Source organism: Lithobates pipiens, unplaced genomic scaffold (assembly GCF_037356315.1).
Source record: "Lithobates pipiens isolate NorthernLeopardFrog02 unplaced genomic scaffold, aLitPip1_a1.2 Scaffold_10, whole genome shotgun sequence".
NCBI lineage: Eukaryota > Metazoa > Chordata > Amphibia > Anura > Ranidae > Lithobates > Lithobates pipiens.
In genome coordinates, this window is record NW_027507686.1 from 21,632,829 (window position 1) to 21,658,576 (window position 25,748).

Here is a 25,748-nt window from a genome sequence, read left to right on the forward strand (position 1 = left end):
CACCTATAGAGTTAATATGGGGCTTTTGTTGTCGGATGTGTCCTCTTCACCCGCTTCCACCGTTGGAGATCGGGTCTGCTCGGTTTCCAAAAAGGTATGTATCCAGATTTTTTTCTTTTCAGGTCTAGAGAGGTTAGTGTTAGCCCTTGTACACACGGTCGGACATTCCGACGGAAAATGTCCGATCGGACCGCGTTGTCGGATAATCCGACCGTGTGTGGTCTCCATCGGACTGTTTCCGTCGGAATATCTGACGGACCAAGTTTTCCAGCTTGGCTATAAAATTTTCCGACAACATGATCCGATTGGACTTTATCCGATCATGTGTAGAGAATTCCGATTGCACAAAGTGGCACGCATGCTCAGATCAAATTCCTACACCAAAGCTATTGGCTACTAGCATGAACGTAGTCCCGTCATAACGAAATAATGTCATCACGTTCTGAACGATCGGATTTTCCGACAACTTTGTCCGACCGTGTGTATGCAACAGTTTCGGACAAAATCCGTCTGAAAAAAATCTGACGGATTTGGTTGTCGGAATGTCCAACCGTGTGTACAAGGGCTTAGAATGGCTATAGATGTAGGGATTTTAGTTTTAGCCTGGAATTCCACTTTAAGATACAATTCATTCAACTGTCTATCTTCTGTCAACCTGAGCATCAGATGCAGTGAGAGACATACATAATGGGACTTTAAATGTGTCTTCCAGGAAATACCTCGTTCAATTAAAAATAAAACTTCATTACGCATTTAAAAACATAATAAAAGATAAAGAGAATATATTCATGCCAGCTTCTCATCAAAAAAGGTAACACATATCACATTACAACTTGAAGGTGTTATAGCATTGCATCTTATAGTCATAGATTGGGTGTAATGGATCTACACGTTTCGTCGAAATATAGATTCATTAGGAGACAATGACCTCTAATGTGACTGTACAATACTAAAGAACAAGGGATGTTCACACCTTCATCTATGCCTCTCAACCACAGATATATCTATTGTTATCGCATCGACAATTATTTTTATCAAGACAAATCTGTGCAAAATCAAAGAAACTTCTATGCGCACAGCACAAGGAAGACGTCCATCTTCAATACAAAATAATTAAACAATTGCTTGAATGGGCAGACGGTTCTACCAGTGTGAAGATCCCTACTATTCACAGATTGGGCATTCCCAGCAAAGCTTTTGACAGTTTCCAACCACCTGAAGGTAGCAGCATATAGCCCATGGTCTACGACTACATATCCTGTGTCCTGTACTGTACTCTACGATATGGAGTGTACACATAAGTCAAAATTTCCATTTTTGTTCCCAGTGTAAACATTTTTGGGGAGTTTATTAAGGGACACAGGTCCTCCCCTTCTGTGTTTCTAATCATGCTCTCAGTACTGCTTGCGAACTGAGGCATGCTGGTAGTAGGGGATGGTTATCCTGGGCTAGGCTACAGTCGAATCCTGTAGGCAGCAGTATCATCTGAAGGTTAAAGATTTCCGGCGTACCTCAATGAACTCCTAGAAAAGGATTTTACAGTGAGTAAAAAAATCAAATTTTTTATGGCAGATTTGGCTCTAAGACCATTTTTGTTTTTGTGCTTGTGTCTGTGGAAGCAGCATCCTTAGCTATGCCTTGGGTGCATTGTTCCATTGTAATGGTCATAATGTTGTCTTTCAGCCACATGCGATCGTATTGTGCTCTTCATGGGACAAGTGTCACACAGTATACAATCTTCTCATGGATTACAGCAAATGTGTCCAGCTGGTGAACCCCATGCTGGTGCTGGTGGGGCAGTCGAAGGAAGAAATTGAAGGCCTCAACTTGAGGAAACCATGTGAGTTCAATTCACATCTACAAATCCTTCTGTGGTTGACTTGTTCTGGACTTTATTTGAATACCTTTCAGAACACACTAAAACCCTTCTAATTAGAAAGATAATGATTTGCTGAATTTAATCACACTCTTAGGCCGCGTACACACGCGGGGACTGTTCGCTCAACTTTGTCCGCTGAACAGTGTTTCGGCGGACAGTCCGCTCGTGTGTGGGCTTTCAGCGGACAGTTTCAGCGGACAGTCTGCTGAACAAAGTTTTTCGGAAATTCCGAAAAACTGTCCGCTGAAACTCTGTTTCAGCGAACAGTCCCCTCGTGTGTAGGCTTGTTCGTCAAACTAAGTTCCGCGCATGCTCAGAAAGGATTTACACGCCGAAGTTTGCATTGCAGTGTATAGGACGTCGTATTTTTCGTCCCGTCGTACGTGCCGTTCACGTCATCGCGCACGGTTTCAGCGGACTGTTCGTTCGTCGTGTGTGGGCAAGTCCGTCCATGCTAATTTTGAGCGGACTGTCCGCTGAAACTGTTTGGCAGACAAAGTTGGGCGAACAGTCCCCGCGTGTGTACGCGGCCTTAGTGAATTTATACTTCGAACAATGATGTAATTATTTTATTTCTGTCAAGATTGCTTGGTTGTCACAACTCCACACTGCTTGTTGAGGTGTATGGAGCACCATGGGCTACTTCTTCTGCGGCTCTGCCATCTGGTCCTGGATGAAGTGGATGTGCTCTTTGCTAAAGCCAGATCACAGGTAAGCTGGGTCTGGTTAACGTGGGTGCTTACTGTTTGGGTGGACTTATTGGGTATAACTTAAAGTGGACCTGTAAAAAAACTATATAAAACTGATACTTTATAAAAGTCCACTTTGTATATTGTAGCAGCGCTTATCACTTTTCTCTAAGTGAAAAAGTCTAAATTGCAATTCTAATGATATAAGCGTGCTAGGAGTGATTGAAGGGTTCTTATTGTGATTGATAGAGAAAGCTTCCACCCAGATTTTCACAGCTCGTGGCTCGGGATTCCCCTTTGAAGATGCACTCACCAAAACACCAGAAATAGACCTTCAGAAAATCATCAATCCCTTGTTGATTCCTCCTTATCCACTAGATGCCACTATTAGCGGGTTGGGGCTCTGGTGTATCATGCGAAAGGAATAAAACATAGAACCATAGTGTAATCCTGTTTTACCCTTTTATTAATACAATAGCCCCCCAATAATCATTAAGCGTACCAGAAATTATCAGTTAAAACAGTAGTTAAAAATAAAGTGCACTGTGTCTTTATCCCAATCCTGATTGCTGGAAGAGCGTTGAGCTTTTGCTGTGTACATCAGCGAGTCACTTCCTGTTACTCTGGCTCGTGGAACGGGGGGATGAGGCGCATGTGTCACTTCCGGTTGGTTACATCCATGACGCGTTTCGTCATATCCGACTTCGTCTGAGGGCCCTCACTTAGAGAAAAGTGATAAGCGCTGCTACAATATACAAAGTGGACTTTTATAAAGTATCGGTTTTATATTGTTTTTATACAGGTGTACTATATTTTAAAGCAGCTGCTTGATTTAGATATTGATTTTAATGATTTTAAAGTAAACTGGTTATCCGTATAAATTGATCCATAGGCGCTGAGTTGTGTTCAATAGGGCGCAATTTTTTGGACATACTGTTTTGAGTATAACTTAAAGTGGATCTAAATCCACCAATTTTATGGTTTCCCAGATCGTTACATCGTTACATTACCTCTTGAGATTATTGTCAATGTTGCTGGTGGTTTTATGTCAGCTCTCAACTAAACTTTCAAGCTCTCAAATGGCCGGTGTCATAACTGATCACATGGGCAGCATCACAGCACCTCAAGATCTAAATAGAAAGGAAAGATTGTACTGTGTTTGGCTAGAAAAGGATTTAATGGTTTAGTTCTGCTTTAAAGCCAATCTGAACTTTTAGGTTAGATCTGCAAAATACTATTTGGGTGCATTGTTTTTTTTTCGAAGAAAAAAAGAAGGGGGACAATCTGCGCTTAACCTCAGGTGTGTGTACGTGAAAAAAATGATGCAAAAGATGAATATTCAAAACAAAAAGAGGGGGCGGTGCAGCATCAGACAGAAAACAGAATATCCAGCTTATATAAATGTGTAAAGAAGGAAAAATGTGCAACCAGTGATAATTCAAAAAAAAAAGGTGAAGTGACAATATTACCAACAAAGTAACAATAATTAAACACCTGGTGATAATTGCTAAAGGAGGATAAAACAATCCTATATGGTAGTCTGTAGACTGTTATAGTATTATATCCAATTGCCAACACTGTAGCAATGGAAATAACTGTGATATAGACACAAAATAATAATTACTAATAAAGAGAAAAGAACAGTCCTATGTAATAGAGTCCCATAGACTGCTAGAAGTGTTGTATCCAAACACAAAAACTTCATGGGGCATCAAAGACATTTAAAATGATTCTGTTCTGTTCCTCATTAGCCAAAGCAAACAGCGCTGCTTACCAGATCAGGTGGATCTCAGATTATAGAGATCATACGAGCACACATAGGAGGAGTGGATTTGGCAACCGATGTAACGATCAGCGATGGCAAAGACTTTCCTCCTACTTCCACTCCACACTGCTGCCTTGTTGCTTTCCTGGACCCTCTGAGGGAGATACTCCATGCAGGGGTATATGTTATAGGATAGAGGAGAAGAGGCTTCATGGTGCAGTACTTTAAAAAGATTTTTATCTTAAAAAAGATTTTCCATCCCGTAGAAGGCATTGACTGGGAAAGGAGACTGTCTCCTTTCCCAGTCGATGCCTTTAATGGGGAAACGCGTTGGGTGGAGCTATAGATCTTGACGTCATTGCGTATCGGCTGGCTTAAGCCGTGGCTGTTCTGATTTGGTTGCATACCACTCGTGTTGGATGTCAGTACTGATGGAAAATCTTTTTTAAAATAAAAATCCTTTTAAAGTACTGCACCATGAAGCCTCTCTCTTATATCCTATAACATATACCCGCCCCCCCCCCCCCCCCCCCTGCATGGAGTATCTCCCTCAGTGGACCCAGGAAAGCAACAAGACAGCAGTGTGAAACAGGAGTAGGAGGAAGGTCTTTGCCATCGCTGATCGTTACATCGATTGCCAAATCCACTCCTCCTGTGTGTGCTCGTATGATCTCTATAATCTGAGATCCACCTGATCTGGTAAGCAGCGCTTTTTGCTTTGGCTAATGAGGAAAAGAACAGAATCATTTTAACCACTTGCAGACCGGACCAATTTGCTGGTCAAAGACCAGACCACTTTTTGCGATTCGGCACTGCGTCGCTTTAACAGACAATTGCGCGGTCCTGCGACGTGGCTCCCAAACAAAATTGATGTCCTTTTTTTCCCACAAATAGAGCTTTCTTTTGGTGGTATTTGATCACCCCTGCGGTTTTTATTTTTTGCGCTATAAACAAAAATAGAGCGTCAATTTTAAAAAAAAACGCATTATTTTTTACTTTTTGTTATAATAAATATCCCCCAAAAATATATAAAAAAACATTTTTTTCCCTCAGTTTAGGCCGATATGTATTCTTCTACATATTTTGGTAAAAAAAAAATCGCAATAAGCGATTATTGATTGGTTTGCGCAGAAGTTATAGCGTTTACAAAATAGGGATAGTTTTATAGCATTTTTATTAATTATTATTTTTTTTTATTTTTTTACTAGTAATGGCAGCGATCAGCGATTTTTATTGTGACTGCGACATTGTGGGGGACCCATCGGACATTTTTGACACATTTTTGGGACCATTGTCATTTATACAGTAATCACTGCTATATAAATGCAGTGATTCCTGTGTAAATGACACTGGCAGTGAAGGGGTTAACCAGTGGGTGGCAGTGTAGGGGTTAAGTGTTCCTAGGGGTGTGTTGCTAACTGTGGGGGGGTTGGGCTTTCATTTAGTGAACACTGATCTCTGCTCCAATCACATGGAGCAGAGATCAGCGTCACTAGTTGCTAGGCAGAATGAAGAAATGCTGTTTACAACAGCATTTCTTCATTTGGCCGCTCCGTGAGACGATCGCGGGGATGCCCGCGGCGATCGAGTCCGCGGCAAATTTAAAGGGACGTACATGTACGCCCATTTGCCTGCCCGTGCCATTCTGTCGACGTACATCGTTGTGCACTGGTCGGCAAGTGGTTAAACGTCTTTGATGCCCCATGAAGTTTTTGTGTTTGGATACAACACTTCTAGCAGTCTATGGGACTCTATTACATAGGACTGTTCTTTTCTCTTTTTCAGTAGTTGTTATTTTGTGTCTATATCACAGCTATTTCCATTGCTACAGTGTTGGCAATTGGATATAATACTATAACAGTCTACGGACTACCATATAGGATTGTTTCATCTCCTTTGGCAATTCTCACCAGGTGTTTAATTATTGTTACTTTGTTGGTAATATTGTCACTCCACCTTTTTTTTTTTTTTTTCTTATAACTGACACTGGTTGCACATTTTTCCTTCTTCACACATTGTTTTTTTTTTTTCACCTGCTGTGCAGAAAAATGTGTTCCCTGCCAGTATGCTGCAAAGAAGAACCCTTGCTGTCTGTGAAAGCAGTGGCTTTACTGTAGAAGTTTGACGCCTTCTGTTAAGTCAGAGCTGAAATTCTCCAAGCCGCAAACTCATGCTCCTTGCTTAAAGTGGTTGTATACTCATTTTTGGGACTTTTACCTACAGGAAAGCCTATAATAAGGCTTACCTGTAGGTAAAAAAAAATATCTCCTAAACCTGTACGGTTTAGGAGATATTCCCCTCGGTATGCGCCGCTGACTGCAGCGGCGCATGCGCACAAGGGGATTCTCGGCCAGAAAATCCAGGAGTGGCCGACCGGCCGGAATGAAATCTCCGGCCACTCACAGCGCCGAGCCGCGATACCCGGAAGAAACGCAGAGGGAGCATGTCGGCTCCCTCTGCGTGGATCGGGCCAGATGTCGGGGCCTCGTTCTAAGGTAAGTATTTCATAATGAGCTAGTATGCCATGCATACTAGCTCATTATGCCTTTTGCTTTGCAGGTGTAAAAAAAAAGAAAGAAAAAGCGGGTTTACTACCACTTTAATGGAGAACTTTATTTCTGTCTAGCAAAGGGGGAAGGTTAAGACCTCTACAGGGAGACTATTGCTTCCACCCAAACAAGGGTCTACTCTGGATATGGCTGCTTGCGAACTGTAATGCCGCGTACACACGATCGGAATTCCGGCCAGAAAAAGACCGATGAGAGCTTTTCATCGGAAAATGCGACCGTGTGTACGCTGCATCGTGTGTATGCAATTCCGACACGCCACAAATCACGCATGCTCAGATTCAACTACGAGACAGAAGCTATTGGCTACTGGCTATTGAACTTCCTTTTTCTAGTCACGTCGTATGTGTTGTACGTCACCGCGTTATAAATGATCGGAATTTGATGTGACCGTGTGTAGGCAAGACAGCTTGAGCCGAATTCCGTCGGGAAAACCATCAGAGCTTTTTCCAATGAGAATTCAGATCGTGCGTACGCGGCATAAGGCTTTGCACACATTTTATTTTGATGAACTTTGAGTGTATTTAGCTGAGTTGAAGTGATTACTAAACACACACACTGTTTAATGTACATTGTCCCTTCTATTTCTGTATGTGGCACTGTAATTATTTTACTTAAAACAATAAATGTAATGTAATGTTTTCCTAATCGATATCCAGCTTTCACATGACCCAGGTCTCTCCCAGCCTGTCTGCAGAGAAACATAAGCAGGAGGAGCTTCTAGTCCTCTGCTGCTGTTCACATGTTAAAAAAAATCAGCTTTTGAAATACAGAGTAAAAATAAATAATATAAACTGTCATACAAATATATGTTTGAAATCGCATCTTTATTATTGTTTTGGCAATAACCTGGTGTGGGTGGATTTCTGCCAGTCACAGGTTGTGTCCTGTTTCTCCAGCCTGTGTCTAAGAATAACAGGGAGGTGAAGCCTCCCTCAATCTACATGTAATATCACACCTTCATTTTGATATCTTTACCTTTTTAGTGAGCATGGAGAAGGTGGGAGGGAGAGGGCTGTCATTTACCACTGTGTATAGTCACATGGGCTACTCAGATGTGATAGGAAGGAAATGCTCAGCATAGAAACTCGCTGAAAACTGAGCATGTGCAGAGCTGCCACCACAGCTGCAAAATCTCTAGCTGAATTGGGGAAATGGGGAAATGGACAGAAGGGGGAGGCAGCAGGATAAACCATGTTTTTAGCAGAATTAAAAAACGGATCTCATAGTGACCGCGTGAGTATGAACAGCATGTAATACACTATTGATAGTTTCTTATGATTTGGGTTTAGTGACACTTTTATAAGAAGCTTTTGGGGTGTTTATTTCTCATTCAGTTCATCTTCTCTGATAGCACTGAGAATAAACAATCCTTGTTAACCTTCCAGAACGTGGAGCATATTATAAAGTTTTTCCCTACCACAAATTCTTTAAGGCATTTTGTTCTTTGCTCATGAACTCCAGTCACATATACTTGTTTCTCTAAAAGAATGCTTTGATGGGGAGAACTAGTTCCCACTCTATATGTGAACTAGAACATTGTGTACGTTTATCAATAGGGATTGAACTGAGCCGCATTCTGTAGATCAAGATTTGGAGGTGGCTGTGAAGTAGGGCTGCAACTAAAAATTATTTTCATAATCGATTAGTTGGCCGATTATTGTTTCGATTAATCGGTTAATAACCTTAAAAAAAAAAAGTGTGGTGTATAATTTAGTTAATATGTAAAGTTTAAAAAAAAGGCAATTTTATTCTTAAATATTTCTATGCTGTGATAAATATAAATAACCAACTATATGGTTAAGGAGAAAAATATCTAATCCACTCTGAGAATAACAGACAGAAGAGATATACTGCATTTATTAGAGGTAATATATACCGTATTTGCCGGCGTATAAGGCGGCTGAGCATATAAGACGACCCCCTAATCTTCTTTTAAAATGTTGGGTTTGTGCTATACTTGGGGTATAAGACGACCCCCTTCCGACCAGTCTGTCAGCCTGCTCGATGTAACAGTTAACACTGTCCCACAGTATACCTCGCTGAGCCAATCATGGCGAGCGATGTATTCTATTCATGAATACAAAGCCTGCTCGGATTGGCAGGGGCTGTAACATCATCAGCCCGCGCCTCTCTCAAAAAAATCGGAGCAGGCTACCGTATGGCCTGTTTGGATTGGCAGAGGTGGTTACTCCAATCCGAGCAGGCTTTGTATTCACTAATAGAATACATCGCTTGCCAGGATTGGCTCAGCGGTGTATACTGTATACAGTATTACCGCATTTATTGCGAGCATCCAGTAGGCTGCCATCCAGCGGGCGGCTTGCATAGAAAATGACCCCTGCTTTATACCCGGCGTATAAGACGACCCCCGATTTTTGGCCGTCTTATACGCCGGCAAATACGGTACTGTATAGACTATTAGAGGCAATATACTTTATATACCGGTACTATTACAAGAGATGTACTGTATATACTATTAGAGGAGATATATAATGTATATACTATTAGAAGAGATATACTGTATATACTATTAGAGGCTATATACTGTATATACTATTAGAGGAGAGATATAATGTATATACTATTAGAGGGGATATATACTGCATATACTATTAGAGGAGAGATATACTGTATATACTATTTGAGGAATGATATAGTGTATATACTATTAGAGGAGATATAGTGTGTATAAATATCATCAGACTCATTAACTTTAACCCCATTTTGTTACTGGCCGATTAATCGATTATGAAAATAGTAATCGATTCATTTCATAATCGATTAGTTGTCGATTAATCGATTAGTTGTTTCAGCCCTACTGTGAAGCCAAGAACAAAACAACCACCCCGTGGTATTTTGATTCACAAGGCTTTATCAGATAGTTTCTTTTCATGGTATGCAGACCCAACAGCAAGCAGGTAACAGAATAGTAAAGGTTCCCTCACTTAGCAGTCATCTCTTTCTTCCTTATAGGTAAAAAGCCATGGTGATTTTTATATGTGGTTTGAAAGAGAACAAGAGTGCTGTGTCTTTGATCATTCCCATTAATTCAGGTCATGGTATAGCTGGTAGTAGTTAGTCACATTCACATGAACTTGTTCTGTGTTGAAGACATTTTAACTGCTTGTCGCCCACGCTGTACCCAAAGCATAGCTACAGCATGGGCTTTCAATGCTTGGAGGGTGTCCATGGAGGTCCTCCTATGATCGCGACGCACGGGTGGCCTGCTCTGTGATTGCAGAGTCCTTTGGAGTTAGCTGATCACAGATCGGGGTAAAAAGCCAATCACAGTGGCCCTTTACCATGTGATCAGCTGTCAGTCAATGACACCTGATCACAAGATGTTAACACAAGCCTGTTATTGGCTTTTCTCTCCTCATGGTCACAGCGTGAGGAGAGAAGAAGAGAGCCATTGACTGGCTTGTTTTAGCGACGTGCACTGATAATCGGGGCACTGATTATCAGTGCAGTCCAATCAGTGCCCACCAATGCTGCCAATCTGTGTCCACCAGTGCTGCCAATCAGTGCTTCCTATCAGTCCTGCCTTATCAGCGCACATTAGCGAAGGAGAAAAATTACCTGTTTGCAAAATTTTATACCATTTTATACCACCCCCTTCCTTTGTTTAGCAAAAAATAAAATCCAGTGGTGATTAAATACCACCATATGAATAATATTTGACTGTTAATTGTTATATGATGTCTTCTCAATAAAGACCAAAAAATACCACCAAAAGAAAGCTCTATGTGTGTGAAAAAAAATGATATAAATTTCAGATGGGTACAGCGTTGCATGACCGTGCAATTGTCATTCAAAGTGTTACAGAGCTGAAAGCTGAAAATTGGCCTGGGCAGGAAGCAGGTAAAGGTGCCCAGTAGGCAAGTGGTTTACGAAGCATCCAAATACAGTTGGGTCCATATATATTTGGAAACAAGTAGAAAAAACTGTCGCCACAGAGTAGCACTGTGGACAGTACAATAGGGTATACTATGCCACGTCCTATTAGAAAGTCTAAGTCATTAACGACTAGAAAAGAATGGACTTTATAGGCATATTTAAAAAAGAGTTCACAATTTTTTTTATTAATGAAACATATTTGAAGACATAGACATTTATAAAAAACAAAACAAAAAAAAAACATATAAATCAGTGCAAGTGGCTAAAAAGTGTCTCAGTGGCCACACAGCGACCTAGAGTCCAGCTGGACTCAATGGGCTGAAGCTGGTAGGCCAGAAAGAAACCTGGTTAAAAACAAAACCACGATGAGGTCAAATATATAATAACCTGGGAGAGTGCAACCCTACAATAGTAGATTAGGGGTTAATAAGGCCAGTTGACAAGATGTCAGTTCTGGTTTTCAAAGACTCCAAAAACTTGCTTGACTAGTTTCGCGCTTGAGAAGCGCTTCTTCTGGAGCTAAATAAGTAAAATATATCATAAATGCTATATGTCAGTAGAACAAGACAAACAGCCGAACAAAGACTCGAAACGGGGGACCACCAGGTTGAATAGAGGTGGACATGGGGGGGTGCACACAGCAAGAGGCAGTTAGCAGGGTCTATAATAATGAAGGGTAAATGTGAGTAGTCCTCACAAGGTTAACAAAGATGCGGTAAGCATTCACTTCCTCACACTTACGGGCATGTCATTCTAACTATTATTAACCATTCACTCAAGATGTCCATACTTGGTAGATAATATGGACAAGCTATAGGCACTTAAAGCGGAGTTCCACCCAAAAATGGAACTTCCCTTTTCAGAATCCTCTCCCCCTTCTGTGTCACATTCGGCACCTTTCAGGGGGAGGAGGGAGCAGATACCTGTCTAATACAGGTATTTTGCTCCCACTTCCGGGCATAGATAACCGAGCCACCCGCAGATATCTACGATACTTCCGGTGCCTTCTCCGTCCCCCTCTGCTGTCTTCTGGGAGACACACAAGTCCCACAAGACAGCAAGGACCATTGGGAACCTGCAGTGCGAGTCGCGCATGCGCAGTAGGGAACCAGGAAGTGAAGCCGCAAGGCTTCCTTTCCAGATTCCCTTACTGAAGATGGTGGCGCCTCCATCCTAGAGCCGAGGGACAGGTCGGCTTCGGGTGCTGACATTATAGGCGCCCTGGACAGGTATGTGTCCTTATTTTAAAAGTCAGCAGCTACAGTATTTGTAGCTGCTGGCTTTAAAAAAAAAAAGAAAAAGGTGTAACTCCGATTTAAACCTCGTACACACGATCGGATTTTCCGCAGACAAAGCGTCAGACTTTTGTCCGATGGGCGCGTGGCAGGAACTTGTCTTGCATACAAACGGCACACAATTGTCGGCCAAAAAACACGAATGTAGTGACGACCTATGTGTTTTTTCAGCTCTTTAGCGCCACCCTTTGACACCTTCTGCTAATGTTGTGTTTGGTGAGCATTGATTCCGAGCATGCGTGTTTGTACTTTGGCCTTTTGTCTGATGGACTTGTGTACACACTAGAGCTGCACAATTAGTCGTTAAAAGATCGCAATCTGGATTCACCCCCTCTGACGATCTGTATTGTTTTTTGCTAGAAAAATACTTTGAACCTCCAAACATTATATAATATTATATATATTATTATATATATTAACATTATACATTATATATTAACATCATATATATATATATATATATATATATATATATATATATATATATATATATATATATTTTTAGCAGAGACCATTGGCGATTGTTGCAATATTTTATGTCACACTGTATTTGCACAGTGGTCTTTCAAATGCAATTTTTGGGGGAAAATACACTTCCAATGAATAAAAAAAATTAAACAACAGTAAATTTAGCCCAATTATTTTGTTTAATGTGAAAGATGATGTTACGGCGTGAGAATCGTGATCTATCTTCTAAGCAAAAAAAAATAGCAATTCTCATTTTAGCCAGAATCGTACAGCTCTAGTACACATGATCGGAATATCCGACAACAGACCGTTCTCTGTGGAAAATTTTAAAGCCTGCCATCCAACATTTGTCTGCTGGGAAATCCGCCAACAATTGTCCGATGGAGCGTACAAATGGTAGGATTTTCCGCCAACAGTCGGTCAACACACAATTCCCGTCAGAAAATCCAATTGTGTGTACGAGGCTTTAATCTTAAAGTGGTTGTAAACCCGAATGAAATATATATATATATTTTTTTAAATCAAGCTGTTTAAGACAAAGGCATAATGACCTATTGTGCATCGCATACTAGCTCATTATGAAATACCTTAGGTTGACGCTGCAGGGGTCCCCGGACACTGCTGTGACCGACAACGTGTCTCCTGGAATTGTTCTTGGGTTTGTGGGCTCTAGGACTGTGATTGGCTGGAGCCACGATTACGTCACACCCGCGAATGCATGCGGGACCTGCCAGTCCCTACAGTTAATGCAAATTGTTTGGCTTCCCTGTGCCTCTGAAATCCTTACCAATGCCAATCAAAGGTATGGGAGGCTGAAGCTGCTATCTAGGGCCCAATTCTGACTTTTATCCATTTCTGCAAAAATGTATTCATATGAGTGTCAGTATCCTTAGTTACTGGAATGGTGAATGTTTACTTGTTCTACATCAAGTCCCTAGCATTCACCACAGGTTGAAGACCTACCAGCTTTGGGCTGTGAAATGTTATGTATACACTGGGGGGAGAACCTCTGGGGGGATCTAGGATGGAAAAGGACCTGGGGGTCCTAGTAGATAATAGGCACAGCAATGACATGCAATGCCAAGCTGCTGCTAACAAAGCAAACAGAATATTGGCATTAAAAGGGGATTAATTCCAGAGATAAAATGATAATTCTCCCGCTCTACAAGACTCTGGTCCGGCAGCACCTGGAGTATGCTGTCCAGTTCTGCACACCGCTCCTCAGGAAGGATGTACTGGGAATGGAGCGAATACAAAGAAGGGCAACAAAGCTAATAAAGGGTCTGGAGGATATTAGTTATGAGGAAAGGTTATGAGCACTGAACTTATTCTCTCTGGAGAAGAGACGCTTGAGAGGGGATATGATTTCCATTTACAAATACCGTACTGGTGACCCCACAATAGGGATACAACTTTTTTGCGGAAGGGCGTTTAATAAGACTTGTGGCCACTCATTAAAATTAGAAGAAAAGAGGTTTATACTTAAATTACATAGAGGGTTCTTTACTGTAAGAGCAGCAAGGATGTGGAATTCCCTTACACAGGCGGTGGTCTCAGCGGGGGGGGGGCATCAATAGTTTCAAGAAACTATTAGATAAACCCCTGAACGACCGGAACGTACAGGGATATACAATGTAATACTGACATATAATCACACACTTAGGATGGACTTGTGTCTTTTTTTTCGATCTCACCTACTATGTAATTATGTTTGTAGTTAAATGGGATGTCCGGGAAGCTCCACACCTTCAGGCCTTCCTAGGGTCTGATTATGGCAAAACTTTTTATTTTTCGTCCACGTAGTAACTGTTGTCTTCTTTCCAGATGTCGGCCATACTGGAAGCCTATAAGAAAACGGTGTCTGTGGAAACTAGAGATGATACTTCTCAGCAGGTTGTTGCAATTGGAAACGCGTGGCATCAGGATATGCAATTGTTATTAAATTATACATCCGGCCCACAAGTTATCATCACCAGGATGGAGCAGGCAGCAGTCTTTGCTAATGTCCAACAGGTACAGAAAGCCATGTAAAAAGGAGGGGAGTACATATGTCTGTAATTATAACCATTTACACAACGTGAGGAATAAGGAAATGTACACACCTGTGTAAATAATACCGTAGATCAGGGATATGCAATTAGCGGACCTCCAGCTTTTGCAGAACTACAAGTCTCATGAGGCATAGCAAGACTCTGACAGACACAAGCATGACACCCAGAGGAGAGGCATGATGGGACTTGTAGTTTTGCAACAGCTGGAGGTCCGCTAATTGCATATCCCTGCTGTAGATGTTATGTGGTATGTTACATACCACCACATATCTTTTGAGACTGCCAAAGGTTTTGGAGCCGCTTGGTCTTTTTCCCTGCAATGCTGCTGTGACCTTAGAAGCCCCATGAATACCAATGAAGGTCACAGTCCACATGTCTCTTTAGGTCTTGTTCACACCTCGATTGTAGCTTGAAGCTCTAAAATACCTGCGGAGAAAAAAAATTAATTATTCTCTATAGAGACGGTTCACATCTCCGCTACAAGTCTCCTGAAGCTCAAAAAAGTTTTGGAGCTTTTTTTGCAGCTCAAATTGGGCAGATTGCTGCATTTTTTTTTAAGCGTTTATGTTCCATAGAAATGCATGGAAACTCTTGATTCAAGTGTTTTTGAGAGTTTTAGTGCTTTTTTTTTTTTGCATGTTTTTGAGTGCTTTTTTTAATGATTAAATGAAAAAAAAGAACCCTAACCCCAAACCTTACTTTTTTCAAATCAAACATGTCATACAGTACATCCGGAAAGTATTCACAGCGCTTCGCTTTTTCCACATTTTGTTATGTTACAGCCTTATTTCAAAATGGGTTAAATTCATTATTTTCCTCAAAGTTCTACAAACACTAACCCATAATAATGTCAAAGAAGTTTGTTTGAAATCTTTGCAAACTTATTAAAAAAAAAAAAAAAATCCCACGTACAGAAGTGTTCACAGCCTTTACACAATACTTTGTTGAAGCACCTTTGGCACCAATTACAGCCTTAAGTCTTTTTGAGTATGATGCCACAAGCTTGGCACACCTGATTTTGGGCAGTTTCTTCTATTCTTTGCAGGACATCTTAAGCTCTATCAGGTTGAATGGGGAGCGTCGGTGAACAGACATTTTCAGATCTCTTTAGAGATGTTCAATTGGGTTCAAGCCTGGGCTCTGGCTGGGCCACTCAAGGACATTCACAGAGTTGTCCTGTAGCCACTCCTTTGTTATTTCGGCTGTGTGCTTAGGGTCGTTATCCTGTTGGAAGATGAACCTTCACCCCAATCTGAGGTCCAGAGCGCTCTGGAGCAGGTTTTCATCAAGAATGTCTCTGTATATTGCTGCACTCATCTTTCCCTCAATCCTGACTAGTCTCCCAGTTCCTGACGCAGAAAAACATCTCCACAGCATGATGCTGCCACCACCATGCTTCACTGTAGGGATGGTATTGGGCAGGTGATGAGTGGTGCCTGGTTAAAGACTTTAAGCTTTTTTTTTTTCATTGACCAGAGAATTTTGTTTCTCCTGGTCTGAGAGTCCTTCAGGTGATTTTGGCAAACTCCAGGTGGACTGTGCCTTTTACTGAGGAGTGGCTTCCGTCTGGCCACTCTACCATACAGGCCTGATTGGTGGAGTGCTACAGAGATGGTTGTTCTTGTGGAAGGTTCTCCTCTCTCCACAGAGAAACGCTGGAGCTCTGTCAGAGTGACCATCGGGTTCTTGGTCACCTCCCTGACTAAGGCCCCTTTCCTCCGATCGTTCAGTTTGGCAAGGCGGCCAGCTCTAGGAAGAGTCCTGGTGGTTCCAAACTTCTCCCATTATGGATGATGAAGGCCTCTGTGCTCATTGGGACCTTCAGTGATGCAGAAATTTTTCTGTACCCGTCCCCAGATCTGTGCCTCAATACAATCCTGTCTCGGAGGTCTACAGACAATTGCTTGGACTTCATGGCTTGGTTTGTGCTCTGACATGCACTGTTAACTGGGGGACCTTCTATAGACAGGTGTGTGCCTTTCCAAATCAACTGAATTTACCACAGATGCACTTCATTCAAGTTTTAGAAACATCTCAATGATGATCAGTGGATACAGGATGCACTTGAGCTCAATTTTGAGTGTCATGGCAAAGGCTGTGAATACTTATGTACATGAGATTTTTTTTGTTTTTTATTCTTAATAAATTTGCAAAGATTTTAAACAAACTTCTTTCATGTTGTCATTATGTGATATTTTTTGTAGAATTTTAAGAAAAAAAAAAGAATTGAATCAATTTTGGATTCAAGCTGTAACATACCAAAATGTGGAAAAAGTGAAGCGCTCTGAATACTTTCCGGATGCGCTATACATACCAGCCCCGATTCTCCTTTTCTAGGGTCACCTGGTTTCACGTCTTGCTCCTTTTCATCGGGTTCCCCACACGGAGAGCTGCTTTCCATGACACTGGATTTGATTGACAGCAGCGGGAGCCAATAGCTCCTACAGGCGTTTGAGCTCTTATTTTTTCTGCCTAGATACTCCCCTCCATGTCAGCCTGTGGGGTTTATATACTAAAGGCTAATCCACTTTGCACTACAAGTGGAATCGCACTTGGAAGTGCAGTCACTGTAGATCTGGGGGGGGGACATGCAAGGAGAATAAAAAAACAGCATTTTTGCTTGTACATTGGATGATAAAATCAGCAGAGCTTCCCCTCATTTGAGATCTTCCCCTTTCATTTCAGATCTTCCTCTCAGATATAAAGCGACTGCACTTGTAGTGCAAAGTAGATTTGCCTTTTAGTAAATCAACCCCAATGTGTCCATGCACACTTTTTGGCTTTTTCAGGCATTTTTAGACATATGCTCCTACAGGCAGAACCCCCCCCCCCCCCCCACCATTTTTGAGAGGAGATAATGCTCCAAAAAAGCTCAAAAACATTTGTTCCAGCTTTTCGTTTTGTTTACACAGTGGTTAAGAAATTACTATCTAGAAGGGTTTGTGGGAAAAAAAATGCTTATGCTCTAAAAAGCTTAAAGTGGAGTTCCACCCAATAATGGAACTTCCACTTTTAGGGATGTGACCCCCTGACATGCCACATTTGGCTCCCACTTCCTCCTGGCGCACTGCAGCACCTGAAGGGAGATCACCTCTCCCTCCTCCCTCTTGGCAATCATCTGGGACATGTCACGGGTCCCAATAACTTTCCGTTGAAGAAGCTCAATAAATACACGCACAAGAGCACAAAAAAAGCACAAGCTTCTTCAAGCTGAAAAAAAAAGCTCAAATGCCTGTAAAACCAGCTTTTTTATTTTTTTTTTTATTTCCAGCTGCAGTGTGAATGAGCTCTAATGCTGCGTACACGCGACCGGACTTTCCGTCGGAATGAACTCTGACGGAGTTCCGCTGAAACGGATTCGCCTACACACGATCGCACCAAAGTCTGATCGTTTAACGCAATGACGTACGACGGGACTAGAAAGGGGAAGTTCAATAGCCATTAGCCAATAGCTGCCCTTGCGTGGTTGTTGGTCCATCGGACCTGCATACAGACGAGCGGTTTTCTCAATAGGAACTGGTTCCTGGCGGAAAGATTTGAAACATGTTCTATTTCTAAGCCCTTGTACACAGGGTCGGACATTCCGACAAAAAAAATCCGTCTGTTTTTTTCCGACGGATTTTGTCCGAAACTGGTGTTGCATACACACGGTCAGACAAAGTTGTCGGAAAATCCAATCATTTGGAACGTGATGACGTTCGTTGGTTACAATGGTACTACGTTCAAGCTAGTAGCCAATAGCTTTGGTCTTGTAATTTGATCTGAGCATGCGTGGCATTTTGTCCAATCAGAATTCTCTACAAACGATCGGACTTTGTCCGATAGGATCATGTTGTCGGAAAATTTTATACCCAACTTTCAAACTTTGCTGGTCGGACATTCCGACGGAAAAAGTCCGATGGAGCCCGCACATGGTCGGATTATCCGACAACACGGTCCGATCGGACATTTTCAGTCGGAATTTCCGACCGTGTGTACAAGGGCTTAGGTCCGTCAGATTTTTCGACCAAAAAGGTCCGATGATGCCCACACACCATTGAATTGTCCGGCGGATTTTTTCTGTCGGAACTTTGCTGTTGAAAAGTCCGATCGGGTGTATGTAGCATAAGCGTTGTTGATATTATTAATATACAATTCATATACTGGTATTGTTTAAAGAGGAAGTAAAGGCTATTAAAAAAAAAAAGAAAAAGGCAACCTGCAAGGCAAAGGCATATAATGAGCTAGTATGCATAGCATACTAGGTCATTATGAATAACTTACCTGAGAACGAAGCCCCCGAAGCGGTCCTCCGTTTTCATCTTCGCCACTGCCATGTATCCCGGAGTGACTTCCGGGTCTCGCTGCTCCGGCGCTGTGATTCGCCAGAGCCGCGATGACATCACTCCAGCGCATGCGCACGGGAGCCGACACGAGCGGCATATCGCCGTGATCTGTGGGCGGCTCAGTGCGCCTGCGCACCGCTGTTTATGGCGCATGCGCCGTACACAGCGGTGCCTGTCTTTTTGTAAATATCTCCTAAACCGTTTAGGTTTAGGAGATATTTCTTGGACCTACAGGTAAGCCTTAATCTAGGCTTACCTGTAGGTCAAAGTGGTTTGTAAGGGTTTACAACCACTTTAATCTACTGGTTGGAACTGTATTGGTGTTCCTACACTGACTTCCCAATCTAAATTTCACATGGTGCATGTTGATGATATGCAATGTCTATTGTACGTGTATTGATTTCTTTCTTAAATCATTATTAACCACTTGCTTACTGGGCACTTAAACCCCCCTCCTGCCCAGACCAATTTTCAGTTTTCAGTGCTGATGCACTTTGAATGACAATTGCGCGGTCATACAACACTGTACCCAAATGAAATTTTTATCATTTTTTTTCCCACAAATAGAGCTTTCTTTCGGTGGTATTTAATTACAGCTGGGAGTTTTATTTTTTGCTAAACAAACAAAAAAAGATGCAAAATAAAAAAAAAGAAAAAATCATGTTTAATAGTTTGTTATAAAATTTTGCAAACAGGTCATTTTTCTCCTTCATTGAAGTGCGCTGATGAGGCGGCACTGGTGGGCACTGATAGGCTGCACTGGTGGGCACTGATAGGCATAGTTAAGGCGGCACTAATAGGCACAGATAAGGTGGCATCGATAGGCACAGATAAGGCAGTACTGATGGGCACAGATAAGGTGGCACTGATGGGCAAAGATGGGCACGGATGGGTGGCATGGATGGGTGGCACTAAGGGGCACTGATAGGTACCACTGATAGATGGGACTGATGGGCACTGGTAGATGACACTGATGGGCACGGATATGTGGCACTGGGGTGCAGCACCGTTGTTGAGGCAGATTGTGGGTGGCACTGTGGGCACTGATGAGTGGCACTGTGGGCACTGCTGGGTGGCACTACGGGCACTGCTGGGGGGCACTTATTTATTCCTGAGGGGGGCAGGTGGGCACTGGTAAGCTGGCCGTCATCGGGACTAATGTCCCAATCACGGCCGCCGGTGATCGGCTCTTTTTTTTCTCCTCACGCTGTCAGCGCGAGGAGGAATAATAGCCGATTACCGGCTCCGTTGTATCACATGACCAGCTGTCATTGGCTGACAGCTGGTCACGTGGTAAGGGGTCGGGATCGAACCCTTGCTCGGATCCGTGATCAGGCGAGTCTCATAGACTCGCCGATCACTGAGCGTGCCACGCGCGCCCCTCGGGCACGCAGGCCGCTCGTGCACGGGACGACGTCAATAGACGTAGTCCCGGCAAAGGAGGTCCGCGTTGTAGCCGTCATTTGGCTATAGAGCGGATCTCTAGTCGTTAAAATAAAAAGTAAAAAAAAAAAATTGGCCGGGCATCTCTAATCACATAGTCAACCTCCTAGCTACTTGTGAAGGTGCTGGAAGCAGACTGCCAGAGGAATGAGCAGTAGACATTGGCCCACCGACAGTTATCGTATATATTTCTGTTTCTCGCTTAGATCTTGCACTTGTGTCTAGACTGTGAGAAGATGTCAGTGTTGCTGCAGTGTTTGGATTTCACGCCAGTGAATACCCAGAAAATTCTCATCTTCACTAGTTCTGATGAAGAAGCCGAACTCGTACACAAGGTAAGAGCATATATATTCTTAGCGGTCAGCTTTGCAGCCAGCATTTCTTGCCAGGATGATATACAGCGCTTCACTGGTTCATCCTATAGCAGGGCATACATGTACTGAACAGTTTTTGTATCATCAGACACTGCGTGTGCACTGTGATGCTCCACCACTGGATGTGTAGCCGCTTACCAAATCCTCTGATCTCAACACAAAGGAGATCCCTATGCTCTTGTGTATTTTCAAATGGCACTGGCCACTCTGTCATCCGCCAGTCAGTGGGCAGCACCTAGGGCTCTCATTGATGCGATGTGTGCTTACTGCACATGCACGAGAACGGGCGGTGCATGCTGGTTTTTCAGCAGCACCGTAAACCCGGAAATTTATGCTTAAGGGCTTCACCTGTCCACAAGCAAAATGGGAATGCCGAGGAGGAGGAATATAAGGTACTTTTTTAAATAAAATACTAACAAAAGCGGCACTAGTTACCAGCCTAATGAATGCAACATTAGCATAATATGATCGTAAAGGATGGATTAAAAAATACATTAAAAAAATCATATGTGGTTTGAACTCTGCTTTAAATCTTCCACCCTTGTTTTTTTTTTTTTTTAACTTTGAATAGTAAAACACTTTTTTTCTGCCAGTAAATACCTTATACAGTCCACTTCTTGTTTCTTGTCTGGTCATTAGCCTAGGCTTATGATATCATGCACAGCGCTTACAATTTATGTGAGCAGACTGCAGTTCCTCTTTAAGAGACAGATTGATAGCATCGAGACCCCCGTTGGGAGCTCTGTGGTATTTAGATTTGGTTTTTCAAAGTGCTGTCTCCCTCAGCAGGAACACCTAGCACTTTGCATAGGATCAGAATTTGTTGCTTGCCTTATCAATGTCTAAGGTAGTGTTTACCAAAAGGAGCACATGTAGTGCTCAACAGGACATGTATGACCAGCTCTGTAAAACTGCAGGGTGCTCTGGGTGGTGCAGCCAAGCTGTGATCCCTAGCATTTGTGAATGTATTTCTCTCACAGTTGCTTCTTTCACTCTGCAAAAAAAAAAGTCAGATGGGTGTTTCCCCAATCTGTTCCTAGTCTTGGGGCCACGTCTGTCATTGTTCGAGAAGTTTTATACAGCGGTCTAGAAAGAAATTGTATTTGCAGGGGATAAACTGGTTTACCCATTGGAGTGCAGCTAGACAGGCTTCTTAAAGTGGTTGTATTGCCCGCTTGGTGATTTTTACCTACAGGTGAGCCTATAATAAGGTATACCTGTAGATAAAATGAATATCTCCTAAACCTTCACGGTTTAGGAGATATTCGCCCTGTATGCACTGATGACGTCAGCGGCACGTGCGCTCTGAAGGTCCGGCATATCGTGCCAGAACTTCAGAGCTCCTTGCCGAAACAGAGGGCTCACGTGTGCGGGAGTGACGTCATTGTGGCTCCAGCCACTCACAGCACCGGAGCCCGCTTACCCGGAAGAAACACTGAGGGAACATGTCAGCTCCCTTAGCGGTGACTGGGTGCCGCTGTGGGAGCTTCATTCTAAGATAAGTATTTAATAATGTGCTAGTATGCATTATGCTATTGTCTTGCAGGTTTTCTTTTGTTTGTTTTTCAGCAGTTTACTACCTCTTTAAGCTACATCTGAGCATCACAACCTAAAAATGCTGTTAAATTAAACTAATTTTTAGTATTTAAAGCAAACTCAACCATCCATCCATGTCTCCATGCTTTATTTTGTTGAGAAATTGCTTTGAAAAACTGCTTTGAAAAACATCCGCTAGCAATTCTAGCTGCGACCATTTTGAGTAAGGGCAGGTGATTCATGTAGCATTGACTTCCTGGAATCCATCCGCCCTTTTCTCAGGCAGGAGGGGGTGCTTGGCTGAGAAAGCCCCTTTTCCCGATGAAAGAAAAAAAAATGCCTATCAAGATTTCCGGGGATCTACGACATCATTTTGGCCTAGGCCAGAAAGCAGGATGCAGCTGAAGAAATAAGGTTTACTACAAGTAAATATAGTAATGTACCTTCCTATTTACTATTGATAGCAGCAAAAAGTATTACAAATAGTTAATGTTGATTGAGAGAGTAAAGTTCTGCTTTTAAGATCTTTTTTTTTTTTCATTTTAGGTTGTGCAGACCGGTCCCACCTACAATCTGTTGCTGCACAGGAAAGAAGTGTACAACTTCACCTACGTTTTGGAACAGTGGAAGAAGGTTTTCAGTCGTGGAACAGTGCTGGCCCTGGGTAGGTCAGGTGCTGCTTGAATGTTAATTCTGTCTCATCCTTTATGGGACACAGTAAGTCTTAGCCTTTTGGATTACACTGCCACCTACAGGAAGATTAGACATTTGCAAACAAAACTGTAGGCCAGCCAAAGATATAACTCCTTCTCCAATCACCAGCTCGCTAGGAGGATATATGTCTTTTCTTGTGCTCTTCTGTATTAGACTGACCTATTTGTTGCCAAAAGCTATGGAATCTACTTCCCGCAATGTGTATAATTGGACATGGAAGGCATACATCCTTGGGGCGAGTCACAGGATTCCACCATGAGAGTTCCCCCCCATAGGATGAATCCTCTCCTTCCTGCAGCAGGTCCTGACCAGCGCTTGGCTCTCAGCACTATATGCCGTCTCAACCTCCGAAACATCTCTAAACTACGCCCCTTTCTAACCAATGAAACCACAAAGCTCCTGATTCACTCCCTGGTTATCTCTCGTCTTGACTACTGCAACTCCCTCCTCATTGGTTCACCTTTAAATAGACTTTCCCCCCTTCAGGCCATCATGAATGCTGCTGCCAGACTCATACACCTTACAAACTGCACAGTGTCTGCTACCCCTCTCTGCCAATCCCTCCATTGGCTGCCACTTGCCCAACAAATTAAATTCAAAATACTAACACTTACTTACAAAGCCATCCACAACTCTGCCCCCAGCTACATCACTAGCCTAGTCCCAAAATACCAACCGAATCGCCCACTTCGTTCCTCCCAAGACCTCCAGCTCTCTAGCTCCCTCATCACCTCCTCCCATATCCACCTCCAGGACTTCTTCTCCCGAGCCTCGCCCATCCTCTGGAACTCACTACCCCAATCTGTCAGAATGTCTCCAAAGTTATCCACTTTTAGGCGATCCCTGAAAACTTTCCTCTTCAGAGAAGCCTATCCTGCATCCATCTAACAACTGCACTATTTTCTCCATTAGCTTGGCCCCCACAGCTATTACCCTTTTGTATAACTTGACCCTCCCTCCTAGATTGTAAGCTCTAACAAGCAGGGCCCTCTGATTCCCCTTGTCTAGTATTGTAATGTCTACCCTAATGTATTAAAGCGCTGCGTAAACTGTCGGCGCTATATAAAACCCGTATAATAATAACTATAAAGGGTCACGTTTCTGGCCTTTCTGTCCTTTTTCAAAGACTGTTAGCCACTTACTTCCCGGTTAAGACCTTTGTACAGGGAGTATCCCATGTAGCTTCCCCAGTTACTCCATGGGACCTAAATCTGGTCCTCTCTGCACACCAGAATCAGCATTTCTCTCTCTACTCTAACCACAAGGTGGTTTTACTTCTAGCCATAACGTTTGCAAGGTGAGTGCCTGAGCTGGCAGCCTTATCTTGCAGTGAACTATTTTTTACTTTTGCATAAGGACAAGTTGATGTTGAGGCCCAGGACTTCCACTCTTGCCTAAGGTGGTTTCGGTCTTTCACCTTAACCAGAACTGTCCCTCTGACTAGCTCCGGTTTAAGAAAATTAAGTTTCTCTCTATTGCTTAGATGTGGTCCAGGCTGTGAATCTATATCCCAGCCATTGCTTCTTTGCAAAAGATTCATTACCTCATCCCATATAGGCCCCAAAAGGGTGCCCTGGCTTCTTGTTCAAAGACGTGCTCGTTTTCTTTCTCCTAGTTTTACTGGAACTTGCTTCTGGTCTCCGTAGTGGCAGCCCTGACAGTCTAGCCTACTTTCTCCCCCACATTCGTCCTCGGACTATTATGGACTACATATTGTCATTTTGAGGTATCTGAGCATTGCGCCTTTTTACTTGTCAAATGGCTTCTTGTTCCACCATTTCTAGATTTGTGAGTGTTTCTTGGGCTTTTTTGGCATAATGCATCTGTTTTCACAGATTTGCAAGGCTACCTCTTAGTCCTTTGTTCTCTAACTTCTACCTGGTGAACGTTGCAGCCTCATCTGATGTCAGCTTCAAGCATAAGGTCATTCAGGTGGCAGTATAATCCAAGGTTAAATATTTTCATTATTGCTGCCCAGAGTTGGGCTGGATGGAAGGATGATGGGTAGATGTACAGAAACAGAACTACTCTATTGATCCCCTTTCCGGCCTCTACTGCCTCTTTGATCCCATTACATAGAAAAGGAACATGTGTAATTTGTTTTGTTTTATTTTTCTATATCTGCATATCATATATTTGCCTCTTTTCTTGATTTTTTATGCTTCTGTTTGCAGTGGTAACCGATGACTATGCTCCCATTCTTGATATTACTGATGCCACATGCATAATCCACTACAGTTTTCCACAAAATACTGATGTGTTAAACAAACGGCTCTTTTCTTTGCTGGATTACATTCAGAGTAAAATGGATAAGGTAAGACTGCACACCGTGCGATATGGGTTTGTGATCTCTTGTGTAGCATTTTTATTTGGGTAAAGCTTAGGATTTTTTTATTTATTTTTGGATTTCTGAATGAGCTTCTCTTGAAAAGTAATCAGATTTTTACGTTAATTGGAGAAAATATCGAAAGATCAAGGTAAGGGAAGGACTTTTGCAGTGAACCTTGCCACTTTACTCTGAACGGTCAAGGTGACAGCGTCTCTTAGAGCTGAGCAAGTAGCCATGCAGGGGTGCTGTGTCAGCTCTGCATGGGTTAACTGCTCAATTTTGTCTAGGGGTTTCTATGAGTTTAGCTATAAGCCCCTTATTCTATCGCTTCTCGGCCTTTTGGCTAAGATCAAGTGTAGTATCTGTTCTTATCAGTTACCAATAGGTGGCGCTTGCTTCCGTCCCTGTTCTAC

General features: G+C 42.6%; 1 protein-coding gene and 1 pseudogene across 1 annotated transcript in view; both read left to right on the forward strand.

Annotated features, from left to right (window-relative positions):
• Positions 1 to 25,748, forward strand: part of TDRD12 (tudor domain containing 12) — a 97,389-nt gene that overhangs the window by 43,586 nt on the left and 28,055 nt on the right. Inside the window, exons 11-16 of the mRNA XM_077463336.1 lie at positions 1,684 to 1,840; positions 2,463 to 2,590; positions 14,388 to 14,576; positions 20,589 to 20,717; positions 22,839 to 22,956; positions 25,181 to 25,320. Coding sequence (XP_077319462.1) covers positions 1,684 to 1,840; positions 2,463 to 2,590; positions 14,388 to 14,576; positions 20,589 to 20,717; positions 22,839 to 22,956; positions 25,181 to 25,320 — 861 coding nt within the window. The remainder of the gene's footprint in view (positions 1 to 1,683; positions 1,841 to 2,462; positions 2,591 to 14,387; positions 14,577 to 20,588; positions 20,718 to 22,838; positions 22,957 to 25,180; positions 25,321 to 25,748) is intronic.
• On the forward strand, positions 25,659 to 25,743 carry LOC143955989 (U2 spliceosomal RNA; annotated as a pseudogene).